Below are 22,788 nucleotides of genomic sequence, written 5' to 3' on the forward strand. Positions count from 1 at the left end.
TTGTAAAACAGAGCAGTAAAAAGCATCAAACACTGAATATTCTGCATAATGTTTGTAGAATGTCAGGAGTTAAGGAGGAGAAAAAGTTAAGAAGTGCATATTGTCTGATTTAATATTCTAATAGAATGGTTATTCTTTTTAACAAGCTGATTGTCATACCCTCAGAATCTTATACTAGCCAATTCCTGATTGCCATCATCAAAAGAAAATTAGAAAGGAGCACAGCTAGATAACACAAGCACAACAGGCAGACACTCCATCACTGGGAGCATCCTGACAGAAGGCATTAGTCTACTACTTCAAAGCAGCTTCAAAAGAATATTAGACGCTGGTTCATTATTTGGACAAGTAGTCCACATGCACACTCAAGTGCATTCAAAAACTCAAGTGGAAAATGATAGCTGGCCATAAAATCAAACTATGCCCATTTCAGAGACAATTTCTTCCCACAGGAAGTTAGATACATGTTATCTAACTGCTAATTTCCAGCACATGTTATATGAAAATTATTTCTTTTTTCACTCTGGACTCAAGACATGAATAAATTTGCCAGTTCTAAAAACCATAACTATTTTTCTGGAGACACAGAGTTAACTTTCCCGCATGCGTTGCTGCACACGGCCACTCATCTGGTAGAAAGACCACTATAACATCTAGATGTTTTGAAAATATTTTGGGTTGTGGAAAAAAGGTAAGTCATGTTTTTTTAAGAAAGTGTGCCATCCATCACTACCAGTGATGGCATAGTTACTTTGAAAAAGTAACTTTAATCGGATTACTGATTACTCATTGAAAAAGTAACTTAGGGTGCACTCAGGCCAGATAGTCAGGTAGACTTGGTTCAATTAGGGACTAAAATTTCAACATTTGTTACATTTTCAGAACTCTAGTTCGCATTCACACTACACTGCACAAACGACTAAAACTAACTGAAAAGCCTGTTACCCCCGTCGCCTGTGGGGGCGCTACCAAGAACTACTGAAGGAATAGACACAAAACCTCTGAAGAAGGCCAGCACAACTTTCCTCTTCACAAAAAGTAAACAAAAACGGAGCAGTGTCAGATTTTAGCGGTTGTAGGATGTCTTCATTCATGTACATTACTGGTTTGGACATCGCCTGTTAGCCGCTAACGCTAGCGACGCTCCTGCAGGCGCCGTTACTACTCAGTGAGTCTGTTCACTAAACCAGGCTGTTCCAATGCAGGATGAGCAGGAATCACAAAATGATCGCAGCACCCTTATTTCTTACCCGATTTCTATAAACATGGCTTAAATTAAAGCTGAGGACATTGCTGATGTTTGTAAGTATTCACCCTTGATATAAATCTATAAACAGTTTGGTTTCTATCAAGATGCAAGAGCAGACTAAGCAAATTCCTCCATCTTATTTGATGATTATGTTCAAACAAATGAGGCAATTAGTTCAGTATTTGTTATTTATTAAAGGTTTCAAAATTACAGCAGCTGCAGAGCACCAGAGCAATGAGACAATGAGCTGATAAAAAGTTGTAAAACAACTTCAGACCATTTATATTCTGCTTTTCCTTGCTTAGTGTTGGCAGGCATACCCGTTGATATGACAACCAACACAACTTGGTTAACCCACAGAGCAGAGAGTAATATATGACCAGAATGTCCTGCACTGTTGCTAACTTTCTGCTTTTTAAACGGTCTCTAGTCAGGTTGCATTAGGACAGGTTTTCTACCGTTTTAGAGTCCACTTCAACCAGACCGAGACTGGACCGAATCAGAGTCCGTTTTTTTTTTTTTTACCCCTCCAGGGGGTCTTTTTGTGGGCTCTAGTGTCCCTTATATGATAGTAGGCTGACAGGAAATGGGGAAGGAGAGGGGGGAAGACATGCAGCAAATGTCTTCGGGTCCGGGAGTCGAACCCGCGACGGCCGCGTCGAGGACTCAAGGCCTCCAAATGTGCGCTAACCACTACGCCACCATGGCAGGCCCCCAGAGTCCGGTTTTTAAGTCCGTTTTGGAATTCAAATTTGCATTCAAACCTCCCCTAAAACTTGAACTTTATAGACAAACGGATTAGAGTCTGATTCAGGAATCTAATCCTGGGTTGGCCTGAGTACACCCTTAGTTATATTACTGATTACTTGATTTTTAAAGTAACTAAGTTACATTAAAAATAACTTTTCAGTTACTTTCAGCAGCTGCAAACAACGCTCTGCCACCTGTGAAAATTACATTGAGCTTTGCCAATACTTAATTGTAAGCTATTTTATAATAGTAACATCAACAATGTGTTTCCACTTGTAAGGTTGAACTGAAGGGGAGATTGTTTAATGGTTACAACAGTACAAAAAAAACTTTAGTAATTTGTGCGTGCTTTGTGTGTTTCTATTGTCTGGAAAACTATAAATAGGATTTTAGAAACCCCTCCCCGCCCCAGCGTCCAGGTTGTGCGTTACGGCCCTGCGTTTAGTGTCAAAGAACAGCGCATAGAGGATCTCCTGCGGCTCCACAACTCAGATGGCTGCACAGATTTGTGACACTTATCTTAATATTAATAATTATAATGGTGTTTAGTTGCACAACTTTACAGACTCTTTCATTCGTGGCTGTTTTCACGTTTATTGCGTTGTTCATATTAGTCTCAATGTTTACAATTTTCTGGAGCGCAACGCAAAGCTCGACATAATTCACAGGTAATATATTAACTTGATATTAACAGACACAGCGGGACGGATCATCCGGGAAATGATGGAGAGGGAGAGCCTGACTAAAACTAACTGGATACCAGACTTATGTCTGCTTATTTGCAAGCCCCAAAACTGCAACCCTCAACTCATTAAATCTGCAAGAAATTTAGAAAAAAATCAAGCCCAAAGTTTCTTATAATCGAACTTGGTGAGCGAAACTCAAAATAGTTCCTGTTTTTCTAGCAACAAAATGCGCATCTTCCTCTTCCCTCCATTGTTTATGTTTCTGTCGCTGCTGATACTGTCACATAGAAACGGCGGTCACTCCCCAAGACGCGTAGAGGAAATAAAACTAAATTGCAAAAGAAAATTTTGTAATTTTCCTTACGCAAAGTAACGCAAAGTGATTTCGATAAGTAACTGTAGTCTAACTATATAGATTTGTTTTAAAGAACAGTTAAAAAGTGTGTGAAAAGTTCAAAACAGATGTTTTATTCTACAAGCAAATGCAAGATACTTTTTGTTAGAAAAAAACTGTAGGAATATACAAAGAAGTATAAAACTTATATATATAAATAATGTGTCTTATAGACATATGGAGATAATGTTTTGGGTGTGTTCACAGCATTAGTAACACATATTTGTAAAGTGCATTAGAGATGACATCTGTGGTAAATTGACGCTACAAAAATAAACCGAATTGGACTGAAATTGAATTGAACATGTAGAGCATGTTTGATTGTGTTGGAATGAATAACCATAAAATTAACTTAAATCTTGGAAATAAATTCCCATAAGTCCCACACTTGTTCTAAGGAGCATTAACTTTACCCCAGCTGTGTCTGGGGTAAAGTACAATCCCAGTCAGTAACAGCTTACCCTATGAATGTATGGCCACTCACACCATTCCGTCCTCTTAAGAGGAACTAGTTCCTTTGCACTGACACAGTCAGAAAGAGAGGTTGCTGCAAGGTCTATGTCATGATGCTGCAGTTGGTATGCTTCTTTACAAAGATAACTTCTGACCAGGAGGAATTATGAACTCAAGGGTATTGTCTTGTATTACATATAAATCAGATTGAACTGTGTATCAATGTACTACTGCTGCAGTTTTCTACTTAAAGCGTGCTTTCAGATTTTACATGTTGTAATGTCCTTTCAGTTTAGTTGTGAACTAAACTGAAAGGACAGCACACAGTCAAGTCAAGCTAATAAGTATTGTAGTCTGTCTATTTGTTCTAGGGGGTGTACGAGTCACCTAATTAAACTAATACTAGACATGGGGATATTTTGGGGGAAGTTAACTGAAGCAGGGTTAAACCCCAACAATGAAGTACAGGATAAAGGAGATTACTATAGGATTACATCCATTTGCATTACTAGTGTCTAGCAAGACAAGGCGGGAATACAAAGGACCTCAATAAACAATGTTTTTCACTGGTATTAGATTCTCCATGAACATGGTATATAAGAACAAAGGATTGGTGTTTCCTGTCAAAACAACTGCAAATCTCCAGCTGCCTCACAAACATCCAGCCCAATACACCATTAGTCTATTTCCAGTCTTGCCAAAAGAACTACAGTGTTGTTGACTTTTTTTTTACAACTACAGATGAAACAGTCACACACTACAGGCACCATGTCACAGAAAAGAGACTCTAGCATCACGGACAGTATATGGAAATACTTGAATTATCTTCATATTCATTGCACATTTTAAAGGGATATAAACTCCCTGTAGTCATTCAGCACTCATCTGCTGAGATCAGCACAAAGTGACTACTATAACATTCATCAACACAAGCAACATTACTGATCTCAAATTAAACACCCAGATCATTTTGTTCAGCGCATCAACCTCAGGTCACTTGTAATTTTTGATTTGAATTTAATTATTACAAAGGCTTGGCTGCATTTTGTTTTGATGAATTTGGAGGATGTGATGTCGTAGGATTTGATGACACGAACATGCACGTACAAACGCGGGCGCTCAATGATAAAGCACAAGCACAAAGCTCGTTACAATAACAACCTTCCTTCGGTCACACATAGGTTTCCCACAACACACACACTGAAATAAGCCCTAGAAGATACAGTAAACCCACCTCAACTATTGTTTTTCCTCAATACACGTGCGATAAAAACGTCTGACTGGTAGATAATAGGTTTGTCACGGCCGTCTGTGCTAATTTCCACCCCTTAGTGTGTCCTCCTCCGTAAATACCTGGCGGAAACCAGCGGAGTCGAAGTACATAAGGCGGATTCCAGTGTCTTCCTACGCCCATTTCATCACCGGAAATAAGAGTACCCTTATCCTTCACGGATAGTGATATTATAGCCGTTAATCCTTGCTCACGAGTGAGCAAGCGCTGACGTCTGGAGATTTCCCTCTGGCACTAGCCTCCTTCTCCTGTTCAACGGGATGTGTGGTATTATTCATGAGAAGGGCGTGGTTAACACGCTGACTCCGCTTTGGTCCGAGCCACGGATAACAGTAGAACCTCCTTTCCTTCCTTCATTCTCCCCCCCACTTCACCCTGCCCCCTAAGCAGCAGCTCTGTCAAGCGAAAGCTGATTGAATAAGGACATCTAGTGGTCAAAGAGACACCTGCACCCAGAAAAATGAAAGACCCTCTCAGCAAGAACAGTAGTATGGAAGCTTTCTTAGTGCAAAAGTTTGTGCCTTGACTTGTAACTGAGAAATTGAATTTGCAGAAAAAAACCTTTAGAAGTTTTTGCCATGGTGGATATTTTTTAATCTTTCACAAATACAAAACTGCAGTTACACCACTTCAAATTCTAAAGTACAAGATATAAATAGTATTCTTTGAGTCACTCTTTAAAAAACTCTTACACATACAGTTTTGTCCCAAATGATCCGAAACAAATAGTGCCAAATAAATCTGCATACCTGTGTCAGAAAAAAATAAATTGTGATTTTTTTTCTCACTCAGACGCAAGACTACAGTTGTCCCTCAACAGATTCCATTCTACAAGTCACAAAATATAGTTGTCCTGCCCTAATATTTTTGTTCCAGTTAATCCAGTATATTTGAAGCAAATGATGACATTAAAGTAAAAAAATTAAAGCATTGACAGACACTCATTACTTATAATCTGTGCATACATCTTGAAGTGCATGGAGGATGTCCCTGGAACCAAGATTATCACCACATGGTCAAATTAGAAACCCTGGATTACAAAGGAGGTGTGTGAGTTGCCAAGGGCTGCTTTTAAAACAAAATGCTGCTTGTAAATGTGGAGACAGACCAGTAACATGTGGTCAGGGTTAAAATAATATATGATAAAATTGTTTCAGTTGCTATATTCACCCAGTGGTTTGTAGTATAAAGTATTTATTTTTTGCCAATTTTGATTTCTATCTTCTACCTAATCTCACTACTAAAAGAAAAAAGAACAAATTACTGTAATTTACTCTGCATGTTTTGTTTAACATACGAGTCCTGGATCATCAAGCATCTGTGTTTTTTAGAGCAAGATTATGGTTTCTTCTAGATGAGGAGTTATTTCCATGGTTGCTAAATTCTCTGTCTGGAAGAGGGATGCCTGAAAAGTTGCTGACTTACTTTAGTCATCTTGGATAAAAAAAAAACCTCTTTACCCATAGACATAATAAATGACACTGTGTACATTGTCTTGTCTCTAATGAGAAACTGAATGTTATGTAATTGATGTATGCAGTTCTGAAGGATTGTTTCCACAGAATTATGCTACAATATAAAATAAGAAGAAAGCTTTATTTATTATTCTTTTGATCCACATAAAAATACAGCTCCCCTAGTGATGATAGTATTTTCCAGTTCTTCAAAGCAAAAACAAACAGCGAACTGTCTGTTTATGAAAAACAATGAATTGGTTCTGCGGTTGCTTTAGAAAAAAGTAGGCCTGTCTTGATTTAGTCCTGCAAAACAAAGAAGAAAACATGTTAAATGATACAAAATAGTGTTTTTATGATCAGTCAGCAATAATAATGATAATTATAGCTGCAAACAGCCGCTGTGACATTGTGGTGGCTACAGGTTTTCCTGCCTCGCCATCCATCGCTGTCGGAAATGCCAAATGTCCCCTTAGAGGTGCATTTGGTGAATCTTGAAAATGGCAATCAGTCCAGTTCAGTATAAATCCAGCAAAAAGTCTCTAAGGTTTGGTTAAAAACTGATCTTGTACAGAGGAGTTATTCTCACTTCCTGTTTCATGGTGAATAATTGGTGAGGACTTCCTGTAGGCTTACGAATGCATCATGTGTGGTTATCATGGGTGTGTTAGGTTAGGTTAGGTTAAACTTTATTAATCCCATAGGAAATTGAGGTTATCTGTTGCTCACACATTAATTCACATCGATACAGCATTAAAATCGTACAGCTGGAGACATCCATAAAAAGTACAAGAATATAATAAATAAATACATTACCACTAAAAGAGGTCTAGTAAAAGTGCTTAAATATGTTAAAAATACTAGTTACCCTGTCTCCCTCCCCTTCCCCTCCCACAGATAGCAGCATTATAAAGCCTAATGGCCCGTGGAACAAAGGAGTTTTTAATCCTCTCAGTTGAACAACCCAGTGAGAGGAACCTGTCACTGAAGGAGCTCCTCTGGTTGGAGAAAACAGTGTACAGAGGATGGCTGGTGTTCTCCAGGACTAGCCTAAGTTTAGACCGTGTCCTCTGTTCCACCACCATCTCCACAGACTCCAGGCTCACACCGACCACGGAGCCAGCTCTGCAGATGAGGCGGTTCAGTCTCTGTGTGTCTCTCTTCCTTGCATTGCCCCCCCAACAAACGATTGCATAGAATATAACAGTAGACACAATGGACTTATAAAACATGTAAAGGAGGTTAGAGCACACATTGAAGGAGGCCAATCTCCTCAAAAAGTGTATACAGTTTCAACATTATACAGAGGGAGAAGCTGGAGGAGTCACCTAATAATCCCCAGTTTCTACTCCGAGTGGAAGGCGCTTAAGTGATGTCATGAAACTACCACACCAATGTGTGTACCAGTGCTCCACAAACAATCTGGTACAGATGACATATGAGGGAAATATGGCTGTTGGAGTATTCCATGGGGCACACTGGAGTCAAATTCCAGTATAATTCTATTTGCCTCTTTAGAGGTTAATAAAGGTCATTCATCTCCAGTTTGGTACAAAGTAGGGTTTGGAATTTGCCATTTTGCCACACCCAGATGTCAGTGTTAAGAGAAGCATTCAGCCTCATGTTCTGTCATCAGACTCAGGTTTAAAATCAGGATGAATCAAAAAGTAAAAGGAAGACAACTACTCGGTAAAATAGGTGAGTTCCAGTTCAAAAGAGGTGGGGCTAAGGTGATGTTACCAACTGACAATATGAATGTGATGAGTGCTGATCATTGGAGGGAATATATAGAATGACAGACATAAACTTTATTAATCCCTTTGGGTCATTTCTGTCTCCCATACTAGATATGCATCAGACACTTAACGCATTAAAAAAACAACAACAACATTAGTACCCCAATATTATAGTCAGTTTGTTTCTGTTGTTTTCCTGTTATTCCTCCTCCCTCCTAGTGAGGAGTTGAACATTTTAATTGTGCAAGGGTCAAAGGGGTCCCTCAATCTGTTAGTTTGCACTTGGGAAGCAGCAAACTCCCACAGAACCCACTTTGCTGGCTGCTAATAACAGTGTGCAGAGGTTGGCAAGCATTATCCATAATAATTAAGAGTTTCTGCAATGTTCTCCTCTGCCACTGTTGCCAGAGAGTCCAGCCTTGTGCCGACTCAACCAGTCTGCCTGATTTTTTTCTCCAGCCTGAAAACATCAGCCTTGGAGATGCTTCCAGCCCAACACACCATCATACGACAAGACGAGGTAACACTTTTGAAGGGGTGTAATAAGACTGACACTGTCATAAACATGACATAACACCTGTCATGAACAGGAGTCTTCCTGAATCTTTGACTGTTGTCAGTAAGTGTCATTTGGTAAATGAGGACACTTTTAATACAAAGTTGACATTGTTTCAAGTATGTCATGCATCTCTGTGTATTATTATATTACTCTGTCATTTGTTGTTAGTCTCAACTGTGACTGTCATGAGACCATAATTCTCATTAATATGTTCCCTTTTCTCAAGTAAACTGTAACATGTAGCACCAGTTATAAATTTTATCAAGTATTATACTGTCAAATGCTGTAACAACAGAGTCATTAATATTTTTCGTTTTACCTCAAACCTTGACCTAAAACAAACAATAGTGGAACACATTGGACTAGTTATAACTAGTAGTTTTAGAACACTTTGTACTTGTGTAAGACTAATGGGTGTCCAGATACTGTGATTCTCCTTTGTAGAATAGTCTACAGAAACAATTGAGCTCTTTCTCAGTGTCGAACATTTCATTTCTATTTCACTACTGAATCAGCTGTCCCTGAACGTTCGCTCTTCCCTCCATCCGGGGAGCCTTTCAAAATAAAACCTTTCCAAAACATTTTACATTTTCATAACTCCAATTTTCACCCTTACACTACTTCCCCCTTACAACAAAAGAAGCGTCCCTGCTTCAAATATAACAAATAAAATGGGCTGATTTAGTACAACAAGAAAGCAGCCATTTTCATAAACCAGAATTATACTATTATGTGGTACACGAATGAACTGTTAACACAGGGAAGAAAGGAAGAGAAAAAAAAAAAATCACAACGCGACTTCAAAAAAAAAAAATACTGAACAGGGCATGAGAGTAACCAAAAGTCATAGCTTAACAGTGAAGAAGAAGAAGAAGAAGAAGAAGAAGAAGAAGAAGAAGAAAAAAAACAACTTAAAGAAGTCAGGGCTATACCTGTCTGGAGGACGAATGGGACGCCCGGACCTAGTTTGTAGTTTCACTGGGGGTGGAACTGCACTGACTGGTGGGCCTGCTACTGCAGGTGGAATATTGCCCTCACCTTGACCTCTAGATTGAGAGCCATGTCAGGTGTCCCCATACTACTATACTCAAATATCCAAGGCCTAGAGCCTGAGAGGGCAGTTAGAGGGGAGGATGGGGGTGGGGGGCAGTACATGGCAGAGCATCTGTCACAGATGACCTGGGTACAGGGGACCTATTTGGCTTGAGGCGCTTGTAGTGAACAGCTTTGGGTTTAGCTCTGCGGTCAAGTTGGTCTAACACCTCATAGTCAACACCCATGTCCGCCTCAAAATCCAGCCGTTTTAAAACGTTGAAAGGACCAGTCCATCTAGGAGCCAACTTATGCCTAGACAAAGCGGGGATGTCAACCCACACTAAATCCCCAGGATCATAAGCTCACTTGTCTGTCATAATAGTGCTTCTGTTGTAAGGCTGCAGCAGCAATGTTAGCAGCTGCAGTGTCAAAAGCAGAACACAGTTTGTTTAAGACACTAGTAGCATACACATTAGGTGCACATGTAGGTGTTTGCCTATTGTTAGTGGGCGCACTACGGAAAAGATCGGCTGGTAAACAAGCCTCCCTACCATGAACCCAAAAGAATGGGTGAAATTTGTAGTGGAGTGTACAGAAGTGTTGTATGCAAACTCAACCTGTTTCTTGTGTTCATCCCACTCACCCCTCAAAAACTTTGCTACAGTAATGGCTCTCTGGTCAGAAAGCGCATAGAGGTCAATGTAATCTGTGAAATAGTCCATGACAACAAGCATGTATCTGTTTCCATGAGTAGTGAGGGGCAATTCTGTGAAATCCCTCGCTATTTTTCTAATGGCTTTGAGACAACATCATGTTTCAAAGGGGCCTGCTGACAGGGCGTTGGTGTCCGCCGTGCATCGCACAACACACATTCTAAACACCACTCAGTTATATCTCGAGACATGTAAGGCCAGTAGCCTGAGCACACTGTAAAGTCTTTACTGCATCAAAATGTCCAGCCAGAGAATGACCATGTAGGTTTGAGGCCGGCACCACATCTACACAGAAATTAAGATAATCTGAGACAGTGAGTCATCCCCTATGTCCTCACCATGAACTTCCAACATCCTAATTTGTGATGTTAAATCAGTCTCTTTGGGCCTCTTCTGCTTCAGGAGTCCATCTTTAGATGGAACGAGAGGAGACCCCCTATTGTTGGACCAGGCGGTGTACTATGGTTACATGTACATCAGGTTCTGGTCTGAAGTGACCAGTGGGGGAAGGAGAACACCCTTGTATGCATTCTTTACATTAGTGCACAGTAAATTGGTTATCCTGTTCAGTTGACAACCTGGCATAAACCAGTCAGAATGAAATCCATGGTGACATGATTAAAATCTCCAGATATTATTACGAGGGCTTCAAGATGTTGCATCTGAAATTGAACTGTGACCCATTGAATTTTTTCACAGACAGGAGCTGGCTCTGCCTCAGAGGGCGATCATATGATTGAACTCCCAAGGAAGATAATAGGGACACAGACTGACAGCCAAAATCTCCAGATCAGGCAAAACAACTCTGCCTCGACTGTAATATGTCCAGGGTTACACCAATACTTGTCAGATGATCAAACTGCCACCTCTGCTTTTTCCAATGGTCAGAGTCACTATGGACTCTGCATCCAGTAGCATCCAGTATGATACCAATTAGACATGTCTCTGTCAGGCTGCACTCACGATAAGTCTGCTGTTTCTCCAACACAGACAGCTTGTCCATCTTATTGGGAAGTGAGTTAACCTTCCATATGGAAGGTTAGGGTAAACTTCTGGTTTGCAATGCCTCCGGTTATCGGCAAACCTAGCCTTCAGCTTAAACCCAGTTTTGCAGCCCAGGTAACTCCTCTGGGATGGTATACCTGCACCCAGAGGGCTATTTTTGAGGGCCGGCAACTCTTCTCTTGACTAAACAAGAGAGCTGACTCTTGTGCACAGGTCTGCTGTACACATATGTATTTAAAACAAAGGTAAATATACTAAAATTAAAAGTGCTGAGGAGCAACTGGAATTGCTCTTCAGCATTTTAACTTTCTGTTGGGTTAGGGCATATTAAGGGGTTCTAATGAAAAACCAAATTTCAACTCTACATCATCTGATCACGCCCATTTAGAATTCTATTAAAATACAAAAATTCTAGTGGGGGGAGAAATTTGAGTAATATTTGAGTTTTTGTAAATGTTTATTATGGTAATGTGGCCTCTTTTTTGAGTTATTTTCATGGTTTTTATATTTTTTTATGTTTGTTGTGATATTTTGAAGTTATTTACATTTGCTATTATATTATTTTGAGTTTATTTTTTGGTTTCCTCACTTTTTGTTTTTACCTTTGAGGCTGGAGTTACCACCCACGGCCCGCCGGGGACGCCCATTCAGCTGGCACAGGTGTTCTTTATTTGAGCAGCATACAAACAGGAAATTGGCGGGATAAAAAGGGTAGTGGAGCGGTTGAGAGAGGCAGACGGACAGAAGGACATAGAGGGCCGGGCAGAGGGTCGCATCCGGCAATAGCTAGCGGCCAGGGACACGTTGGTTGGCAGGACTAGCAAAGCGGAGGGGCAAAGCCCACCGATCCAGGAGAAGTGGCACCAGTAAACGCGGATCGCACACAGCTGGGAGGTGTGTAGTTGCCCAGATCTAGCAGTGTGGGCGGAACACGGCCCACACCCAGCGTTGGCAATCACTGGAGGCTGAGGCCGAAGAGGAATGCCAGGGAGGATCAGGCCCTGGATGATGAGCGCTGGCCGAGAAATTCCGGAGAGGATGGAATGCTGGCGAGAGGACCATGCCCCCTCCCTCACCTAAGACTTTATCTCCAGTTTCTTTCCACAGAGGTTTTATTGACTCTGCTGCATGACATTGCCCTGCATGTTTTTAGAGACTAATTTTGTAATAAATTGTCAATCTTAATCGGCTTGTTTTTAAAACTTGCTCACACTTGCTACCTTGGTTTTATTTACATCATACCACTCTGGTCCCACATTTAGGTCTCCAAATTAGTGCTTCTTTTGTGCTCTTATGAGTATTATTATTCCTCTAGCTTCTCCCTGTTCATGCCATATGATTGAAACTCTATCCACTAACTTAACCACACTTGACATCTCCAAAAGCCTGGGGGAGGTCCTTGCCAATCATTTGCCATAAAACACCCTTCCCACTTACTGTAAGGGTGATTTTCAACCCAACTTTAAAGACTTGCCGCTAGATTTGTATTAAACTGGATGGAAGGTGAATTGCAAGATTTGCCAAATGAACTTCGAGAATGATGTGAGTGTTGACAAAGGTGACAGGATGGTGGTGCTAGAGCTCCGGCAGTAGCCACAAGGCTGGAATGGCGCTGAGCACCAAGAGCTGCCCATTGCTGCTTACAGCTTTAACTTGACATTGTACCTTAAAATCCCAGATCACCATTGCTCCATCCAGGCCTACGCTGCTGTACTTTTCCACTTTGGCTTTCTCCCCTGATACAACACACAGCTGCCTGCAGGTCAAAACATATTACAGTTGTGAGAAATGCTTTCAAAAGTCAGACTAGTTGTACCTCCCAAACAGTGACCAAATGTTGAAAGCCTAAAATTATAGAAAAACTTAAATGCAAAATAACAGCTTTATTTGTTAAAGCTGGTCTATTGTAGCTCTTTACCATCAGGAAGTTCATATAATACAGTTAAACGCTGTCGGCTGATCGAAAACGCTGCAGCAAGAGTTCTGATGAAAACTAAAAATTCAGCTTATATTTCTCTTTTAGCTTCTGATCATTTGCTGCCTGTTAAATCTATAATAGAATTTCCCTTCTCATCTCTGGCCACATACCTATACCCAGATAGCAAGCAATAATTCAATGTTAAATTATGGTCAAAAAGGTTGATTTTTGGTTGAGGTTGACAATTGACGTCCCCTTCCCTCCTCCTCCTTGTGGTCTGGGTGACAGAATTGTATTATAAGGCGGGGGTTCATCACGTCTTAAATTAAGCACTCTACGTTGAAAACAGTCAGTTGTGATTCCTTTTTTGCATATTTTCTTGTCTGTAAATATTATTACTGGCTGTGCAAAATATGTTGACATAAAAATGTCTACAAGTCACTACAAGCAGTGGAGCAGTCTGACTACACCTTTTTATGCTAGGGGTATGTCCTAAATACACAGCCCTCTTGCTGCTGGCTTGTTTGCAACCTGGTTCTGAATTGAATTCTACTCTGAGCACTTTCGAGGTTTGGCAATATTACTCTCATTTTAACTGTGTTTATTGAAAACAAAAACTACATTGTTTTGTGCCTATGCAGCAGCCCAATAGGTAAATGTGATACGTACAGTATATGTCAACTAACCTAAGATACATATTCATGAACACTAACCGTTATTAATTCAATGGTTCAAGTGGAACTGTACAGTTTCTATGTTTTGTTCTCAGTACATTAATATTTTAGCATGTTTCAAAGTTTTTCTAATTTTTATTGTCTTTCTAACAGGTTCAAACAGGTTCCTTCCTCACTCTTATTTTTGTGTTTTTCAGCTGCTGCTTGGCTGTTTGACCCAAAGCTGACTGACAAGGACTACAGGAAAACTGTCAAGAAGTGGCTTCGCTATGCACCAGAGCGGGAGGTATGCATTGCAAGAATCCAAAGTGATGCCAACCAGCTCTGGGTGAATACACCGAGAGCTGAGTTACCCCAACTTATACTGTTTCCTTGGTTCATACAGTACAAGGCTTCACCTCATGGACTCTGTTCTTCCGTGATCAATAGACTGTTGTTCTGACAGTCAAAAAGGAGTGAAATATGTTTACAGATTTGTGCCCGTTATCTTAAATAAAATGTAATATTAATGCCATGTTTTTTTAAGTTTGTATACACACATTTTTGGAAATATGGTAATGCAAGAATTTTGAAAAACATAATGTCCAACATTTGCCAATAAAATTGTGCATTTAACACCAGTGCAGAAACTTTTAATGGTATGATATGATATGATACATTTTTGGTATGATAGGTCTACTATCATACCAAAAATGTGCATGAATCAATATTGATTCCATATCTTTGATTCAATATAAAATCAATATGAATATGCATGCAGATCGAATAGGTGATGGTTGAATCAACACTGAGTCCTAACATTGATTTAATGTAAAACTAATATGTGCATGTACAGTAGATCCACATTCAGATGATGGTTGAATCAACATCGATAAGGTGTCAGTCATGTCACTGACCATTTTCAATATTGTTTCAATATCAGGCTTCAATGTGGATTCACTGTTTCTGTTTGACGTTTCAACGTTGATTCACTTATGTTTTGCCATCTGGGTATCCCACAATCGCATTCAGTGGAGGCTCAATGTACAGTTTTAAGAATACTGCATACCAAAACTGCTTGGTGCCATTAATAGCTGTCTTGGAGTGCTTAATAAATTGACAATACATCACTCTTACCAGATGCTAAATTTCATAAAGTTATCACAAAGGCAATTGATGACTCTATCACTTGTAGCCAGTCTGATTCTAACACAATCTCAAATTCTTTGTTGTGAAAATCTTTAAAAGCTTTTCATCAAGATCAGATCATCTCTTGTTCTCCTCACTTAAAAATGGTTCAGGTTGGATAAGATGCAGAAGCTTTCTGCTGATTTGGTTGACATAAAGCAGCAGCTTTAAGGCATTCTTAGACTTAGACTGACTTTATTGTCATTTGGCATGCACAGGGTGTATACAGAACAAAATTTCGTCTGCCAATGCCTTAAAATGCAGGGCTGATTTACAGACTGTTTGACCTCAAAACTGTCATGGTGTGTTTTAAAGTGCATCCAATAGCAGCAGGCGAGACACCTAAAGTTCGGTTGTAGATTTAATAAGGAAGGGAAAATAAAGAAACCAACTTACAAACATGCAAAAATCTGGAGTACAAAAGAAATCCAAAGCAAAGCCAGGAGACACAGGAGAACACAGGGAAGAGATGGGATTTGACAAGACGAACCAGTGAGTATAGACTGACAAAGAAGTGATCAAATACTGGGAGGTTGACTGCTGGAACAAAGGAACTGAGCTGATGCTAACAGGTTGCAGGTGTGAGTAAAAGAAGCAGGAGGCAGACTGATGAGAGGGAGAGAAAGATCTGGCACAGGAGGGTGTGGGAGAATGCACAGGGGAACAGGAACTTAATCTAATGTAAAGAATAACCAAAATAAAAAAACACAAGTAAACTAGAGAGACAAAGAATAACTAGAAACAAGAAATAAACTAGACTAAGGAAGAAGTGAAGTGAAAATGGAAATGAGGCAGAACTAATAGAAAAACCTAAGGAACACAAATGACAAAACCTAAAACCAAACGCAAACAACCTCAGATCTTGGCAAAAGCAGCTCGTGATGTGAAGCATCTTCTATTACTTACTAGATCTACATATTACAAGCATGGCAATAAGGCTGGGAGGCAGTTTGCACACTAATTATATCGCCAAGCTTCCTGACATCTCCTGTATGAAAGGAGATGTGAGATGAGGAAAGCAAGAGGACTAAGCAGTTCCTATCAATTCGGTTTTTGGATTATTTTATTCCTCATTATACAGGTCTGAGTTCCCACCAGATGACACTGGCATGCATAACTTTAAGGATGCATTAAGATTTCCAACACTGTCAAGTTGCATCAAGCATGCAGGACCAACCACTATCCATTGAAGAATTAACCTTTGCACTGCAACAGAACATCAGGCCTGGATGGGTTTTGTCCAAGAGTTCACATTGCAAGTCATTGACTTGATGACTTTCCTTAGAAAACTTGTCCAATTCAAATAATTAACTGAAATTGGATCAAATTGGATCCGAGTTCAATTTAATCAAAATTGAATTTCATACATTCAAATTGGAATGTATGAAATTAACTCTGAATTTGTCTGTATGAGACAGAATTACCTTCTTTTTTTTTGTGCAAAGTGCCTTTAAAGCAGGGGTCTCAAACTCCAGTCCTCGAGGGCTGCAGTCCTGCAACTTTTAGATGTGCCTCTGCTGCACCACACCTGAACAGAATAATTAGGTCATTAAGGCTCTGGAGAACTGATCTACACAAGGAGGAGGTCATTAAGTCATTTCATCCCAGTGCCTGTGGCACATCTAAAAACTGCAGGACTGCGGCCCTCGAGGACTGGAGTTTGAGACCCCTGCTTTAAAGGATGTATATTTTGAATGTAGGTTGGATAGATAAATTGAATTAAATCTATCTAAATAAAAAGGGTTTAACTTAAGTTTGATGACGATAGTAGGACGTAGAGAGAGAGAGGCAGTGTCTCCTACATGATGCTGTTCTGATGAAGAGTTTCCAACTCATTGTTATCTTCCTCAGTGGCCTTCTTGTCCAGGTTACGGAAGTGCTGCATGGCTGACAAACTGCCCTTTGATGTCTGCTTTGGGATATCCAGCTTCTTCACACACTCCAGGGCATGTGGACCTGTGTAGGTAAACAGGTAAGGGCAACAATCGTGACCCTGAAATGGACAAAGGAGAATAAATCAAGTCAAAGTCGAAGCGACCAGTGAAAATATGTTTGTGTTCATAATGCATTTTAAAGTTTTAAAGTCAGGGAAAAATTACTGGAAGTTGTCAAGATCCCAGGTTATTACGTTTTTTGGGGGGTTTTCTCCAGCGTTTGAACATGTCAAACGCTGAAATGTTTCTGTATTACGCAATACATACAGGCAGTGAGCAGGTATAATTTACCGCAGCAACAATATCTGTAGGGTTGACATAAAGGACACTCAGCAGTGGCAGAAGGTCTGTGGTTAGCTGGGTTACCCTGAGTACAAGGATGGGATAGGCTGTAATATGACATGGACTGCATTATTTAACACTCATTGGTCTTTCAGATGAAGTAACAACTATACTCACTCCTTCCCCTGTGCTGCATCAACCACAGTGAGGCTGCTGTTGTGAGCCACCCAGGCCAATTGGTCCCCACCAGGGGAGAAGGAGACACTGTGCACCCACCCACCACAGTCTTTATGCTCCAGCAGCAACTCCCCAAAAGGCATCTTGGTCCCCCAAGCTGTGGGGCCTGGTTTGTCCTCAATTTCCTTGATGTAGGTTGAGAAAATCCTGAGAAGTACAAAGAGCTGCTATGGCATCGCTGATTTACAGCAGTTTTGCAACAGCTTTAACAGCTGCACTGATCTAAGGTAATTGAATGAACATTTTCAGATAGTAACACTAACTTTTAAAAAAAGTCAGAAAGGGTATGAAACTGTCACAAAAAATGTGAATGTTTTTGCTTCTTAGCTGATATATAAAAGTAGGAGTCTGGTCTTACCTGCAGTGAAGATCTGCAGACCCAGCTGCCAGTAGAATGTTGTTGGGATGCCAGTCCAGACTGAGAACTGTTGAACGGATGGACTTCTTAATGTGCTTGCTCAGCCACCTGAGATAGACAAAACTCTGTGTCTGATCTGCTGAAAATCCTAACAATCTGCTTATCAATTAATGCTCCACACTTATAAGAATATGGAGTAAAAATCATGCCAAGACTGGCAATTAATATGGAAATAAACAGTTTTATAAGGTCAATGTGCAAATAGTGCATGAAAAAGGTCCCATTGTATTTGATCACACTTTGTGGCACAAATTAATGTTTAGTGTTTCCAATTACTATCCAATTCCAATTCCAAATACTTTACTGTAACATAACTTTTTTTCCATTTTCCACTGTATGTATTTAATTAGTTTCCTTTTCATCTTTTCACACAGTGAATTAAATGCATCTTGCTGACAAGATATGGAAGAGTTATGGGCAGGACGTTTTGGAGCATGTCTGGTTCAAAGCACATTCAAACTTTGGCTAAAACAGCTCTTTTAATTCCAGTCTCCAGTGTGGCAGCAGAGTGCAGATTAGTGTTTAAATCAGTAGCCCAACCCTGATCCAAAATTCAGATTTCTTTGGCATGTTTAAGAGACTTAGGCTTTTGACATGCAGAATAGAGGAAACTAAACAAGAATTCTATCTTATATTAATACATAGGCTAAATAGAGGAGTAGGCAGTTTATTATTGAGGAAAGAAAGAAAAGGCTGCCATGAAGAGGCCGTGTAGGGTGGCCCGGAGAGTCTAGCTGGTTCAGGTTCGGGGAGGCTAGCTTAGCTCCAGACAGAGCACTGGGAGGCCCACTTACTGGGGCTGATGCTGCAAACTGGTCCATGACACAGAGAAGGGACAGGAGCTGTGGAGGAGGACAGAGAGCAGAATGTCTGGCATAGGTGGTAGTGGCTCACTGATTATCACTGCGAACTTTGCCTGGCATTGCCATTCAACCTCCTCCATCAGCAACGTCAAGTCCATCGTAGGGATTAGAGGTGACCAGTCCCGCAGAGCGACGATACATTTTGAGGCTACCTCGAGTAGTCTCTGGAGAGAGCAGGGTAGAGCCAATGTATCATAATATTCTTTAATAGTCCATTGAGGAGGTTCAAAAATAGTTGGGTCCATGTTGTTATCCTCCTTTCTTTAGCTCAGACCTCACTGTAGTTCTGGTCTGGTCCTTCTCTCATGAATTGTGGTTTTGTGGTGAGGATGAGATGCAGTGGACCCAGGTTGTAATGAAAGTGATAGTTTTAATAATGAAGTTCACAAAGTCCAGGCAGCACAGGAAAGCAAAAGAGCAAGGAGCTCACTGGTAGCAACTGGAAAGGCATGACACAGGAACTAGGCAGACAGGCTTAAATCAAACAAGGACCCAACAGAGAACAGGTGACACAGATGGGGTAATATACACAGGGGAGTAATCAGGGTAATGAGGAACAGCTGGGAACAATTAATGGGTAGACACGACAACACAAGTACTAAATTAACAAAGAACACAGATACTAAATCCACACCATAAGTTTGCCACTTGGCAACGCCCCCTAAACATTCTCAAAAACTAGAGATTTTGCTGACTTTTACTCCCCCTCCTTAATAGCATACTGAACAAGAATTAAACCAATACCTCAACATCCCAAGGAGGAGTTTGATAAAGTTTAAGGTTTGTAAACTTGGAAATTGGCAAAAATTTGCCCTATGTAGAAGGACCAGACGCAAAATGGTTGCTTCTCTGTGCATTTTAAGACATACCTCCAAGAAACTCTTTTTCTTGTCTTAAGGGGATGTACCCAGGTACCAAGTTTGAAACCTCCATTGTCTATGATTTTTGGCCTATCTGAATGTAGGGTAAAGCATTTTGATGTCGTTTGAACTTGATACAGTGCCAGTACTTTTTTTTTTTAATTGGTGTGTGTAAATAGAATATGACTCACAATGCTTAACAACAAAAAGTCTAGCATAACCTCTGCTTGGTGTCATCATAATCATCCTAACCCTGCTCACCAGTCATTCTCCTGTTCAAAGTAGCAGACAGAGATGAGCCGAGCTCCACTGCCCAAGGCAAACTTGTTCTCCAGCGGGGACCATTTCACACAGGTGGCAGCACGGTTGATGCGTACCAGGACGAGAGTGGGCTTCCACACACCATCTTTCAGAGTCCACACATAGGCATTACGATCAGAGGCACAGGTCACAATACGGTTGGACACAGGCGCCCAATCAACACCTGTGGACAGCAGATCCTCCTGTTAGCAAAAACACTTCACTTTAAGTCTTAAATTGCCAGTTATCTGGAGGAACTGTTATGTCCTTCATCAAACTTTTCCTTGAACAGAGGTTCTAATAAGGTATTCATTGTCTTCTTTACATACACAATAGGGTCCACATCTTATAGTGCAACACGTGTAAACCAGTGAAATGCAGTCCTCCTAAGGTGTGGGAACAGTACCTGTGATGCGTCCACTGTGCTCAGTCAGCTCGTGAATCTTATGCCAGTCTTTGCCTTTCTTCTCATAAATGTTCACCACATTGTTGTTAGGACTCACAGCAATTTCTGCAAGAATGCATGTTCAAACATGTAATGTTAATACAATGACACAAAAACACTGTGAAATGTATTATAGAGAAAACCATAGTCAGCTGTGGTGAAATCACAGTTTTCTTCAGTTCAAATCAATCTGCTTACTGGTGACATTGTTGGATTTTTTTCTTATTTTACTATTTCTGGTTCGCACATATGTGCTTTTAGAGTTTGTACCTCATTACTTTATGTTCAATTCTGTTCAAAAATACTTATACCAAAAATACTTATACCAAAGGAAAATGATAAATATTGTAAGTATTTTATATTTTCATTAAGTTAGTTCTTATCGAAACTATTAATGGCTTGTTCCGCAACCAGAGTAAGTAGGCCTGTAAGGAATCTCTTTTTTCCATTGTAGATCCCTGCTGGTTCTCATTGCATTGATGAGGCAGTAAACATGTAAAGTATTGTTTAAAAAATTACCCAGTTATCGTAAACAGAGCCTAAAACGTGAGCTGACACAATGCCTTACAGCTAATGCTTAAATAATGACCATTCTTTATGAATACATTATTCCTAATCTGTTGTATGTGATAAAGTCCAATTGCCCATTATTAAAATGTTAAACTGAATATAGATAGAAAACATGAAAAATATGTTCTCTGTGAACATTCTATTAAATAGTTGCGTAAATATACTTTTAAAACCTAGCAAGGCTAGCACATGAATTTCAAACAAAAATTTACATACTTACAGTATTTGTTAATGTCAATAAATGTAACATCAATAAGAAATAGCAATTTTATGTTATTCAAACTAACACAGGGGTGAGCCGTAGAGCAAGCCAGAGCTTATGCAGTCTATAGTGGAACCATTTGTAATAATATCCCACAGCTGAAATGCAGCTACATGTCTGCATTAAAGTTCTTTCACTCCATTTCCTGTATTGATAATTAGATTCAATGTGGTTGTCCTGGTAACATTATCACAATAAGGACAGGAAGAATGCATAGGCACACGAATTGAATTGGCCTTTTTGTTTTTTAAATAAACCAACAGTGTATAGTGAAAAAATATCAAGGTTGGCAGCATTTTATCCCACAGAAATGGTTAAATGTTGATATGAATGCAGTTTTACGTACGAGTCCTATCTTTGTTCCAGGCGTGGCAAGAGAGCGGCTCAAGCCCAAAGCTATGAAGCGACATGTCTGAGCAGGACCAGGAGAGGCTGTTGGAATGTGGCTGTTTTGCAGATGTGCTGCTGAAGAAAAACAACTACTGTTTAGTTTAAGAAAAAATATTTTTAAAAACAAGCAAAAAGCCTCTTTATTTGTTGTCTATAGGAAGAACATGACTCAAGAAGCAAAACACTTAATTGCACACATTTAAAAGATATATACCATCTTTTAGTCCAACACCCAAGTGCAGTTTATTTTGTTGATTTCACAAGCAGACTTCTTCACCTATGTTGCAAAGTGATCCATGGCCTTAAGATAAGCTTGTCTTTATGACATAGTGTTCGCACAAAGAAAAATGTAATGTAAATGCGACTGTTGGTCAATGATAAGCACTGTAGTTGAAGCGGTAAAAATTGTTAAATCACAGAGATAAATTCTATATGTTTCCAATGTTATCTGACAGCCTGAACATGTTCTATGTTTAGGAAGATACTAAATATCTGGTACAAGTATCCTTTTCTAGGTTTTTCATAACCTAAGCAAACAATGTTATTGTGTCAGATTACTCCAAATAGGTTTCAGATGGAATTATACTTTAATCTTGCCATATTCAGTAAATGGAAAGCATAAAACAAAAGGTCTCCTGGTACTGCTGCTTAAAACAATGAAAAGTAATACTTTGTTTACCTTTAGTATGTAAGGTTGTCACTTGAATTAGTGGTGAGGGTGAAGAAAAGCAGAGCGGTACTCGTGGACTCTGGACAGTCTACACGAATGAAGCTATGCAGTCTGGCTGCAGTGAAGGAAATGGCTGTGATGTAACTGGAAGGAGTGGAATAAGGGGGCGTGTGTTCGCTAATAGCAGTTGAGCAAGCACCTCATCTGTAAAGGATACAGCTTTGTTATGGAAGACCAAAACTGTCATAATTAAAAATAAAAGCAGAAATATATTTTGTTTTTCATTTTCCTAATACATGTGTTTGTTGTTTTCAAATTTCCTTGTCTGTTGGGATTCCAGGTTGTTGAGTTGTTTTGGTAGTTTGATTTCATTCTAGTTTTATTATTTTGTGTTATTTTCCTATTTTAGTTAGGTCTGTCTTGTTCCTCTTTTCCTTTAGTTCGTTCTTCTGGGTGTTTCTAGTTTTATTTGT

The 22,788-nt window shown here is 39.8% G+C and overlaps 2 protein-coding genes across 8 annotated transcripts in view; both read right to left on the reverse strand.

Moving 5' to 3' along the window:
* Positions 1 to 5,152, reverse strand: part of LOC102222908 (protein TANC2-like) — an 80,476-nt gene extending 75,324 nt beyond the window's left edge. For 3 of the 5 annotated variants that reach the window (XM_023349603.1, XM_023349605.1, XM_023349601.1), the window contains exon 1: positions 4,767 to 5,152. The gene's annotated coding sequence lies outside the window, so the exon portion shown is untranslated. The remainder of the gene's footprint in view (positions 1 to 4,766) is intronic. The other 2 variants (XM_023349602.1, XM_023349604.1) reach the window with 2 other exon arrangements.
* A 1,248-nt stretch (positions 5,153 to 6,400) lies between these two features.
* On the reverse strand, positions 6,401 to 22,437 carry LOC102219367 (actin-related protein 2/3 complex subunit 1A-like). 3 transcript variants are annotated; one of them, XM_014475318.2, is made up of 10 exons: positions 22,325 to 22,435; positions 21,602 to 21,717; positions 20,385 to 20,489; positions 19,940 to 20,162; positions 17,896 to 18,003; positions 17,478 to 17,684; positions 17,310 to 17,385; positions 16,887 to 17,077; positions 12,991 to 13,081; positions 6,401 to 6,583 (listed from the first exon to the last, which is right to left on the reverse strand). In XM_014475318.2, the coding sequence occupies exons 2-10, from the start codon at positions 21,663 to 21,665 to the stop codon at positions 6,578 to 6,580; spliced, it is 1,071 nt and encodes a 356-aa protein (XP_014330804.2). In that variant the 5' UTR covers positions 21,666 to 21,717; positions 22,325 to 22,435; the 3' UTR covers positions 6,401 to 6,577. The 3 variants fall into 3 exon arrangements, with proteins under 3 accessions (XP_014330804.2, XP_023204742.1, XP_023204743.1); XM_023348974.1 differs by having other exon boundaries at positions 21,602 to 21,720; XM_023348975.1 differs by lacking the exon at positions 12,991 to 13,081 and having other exon boundaries at positions 21,602 to 21,720; positions 22,325 to 22,437.
* Positions 22,438 to 22,788: the final 351 nt, after the last annotated feature.

The sequence above is a fragment of the Xiphophorus maculatus genome, chromosome 16, assembly GCF_002775205.1.
Source record: "Xiphophorus maculatus strain JP 163 A chromosome 16, X_maculatus-5.0-male, whole genome shotgun sequence".
Lineage (NCBI taxonomy): Eukaryota > Metazoa > Chordata > Actinopteri > Cyprinodontiformes > Poeciliidae > Xiphophorus > Xiphophorus maculatus.

Bases quoted from the DNA above. Each gene is read 5' to 3' on its own strand.
- LOC102219367 (XM_023348975.1), bottom strand. From the start codon at position 21,665: ATGTCGCTTCATAGCTTTGGGCTTGAGCCGCTCTCTTGCCACGCCTGG. The intron at 20,163-20,384 runs GTACTGTTCCCA...TGCTGTCCACAG, and splicing joins GCACAGTGGACGCATCACAG to GTGTTGATTGGGCGCCTGTG. The intron at 17,386-17,477 runs GTGAGTATAGTT...CCTTGTACTCAG, and splicing joins GATGCAGCACAGGGGAAGGA to GGTAACCCAGCTAACCACAG.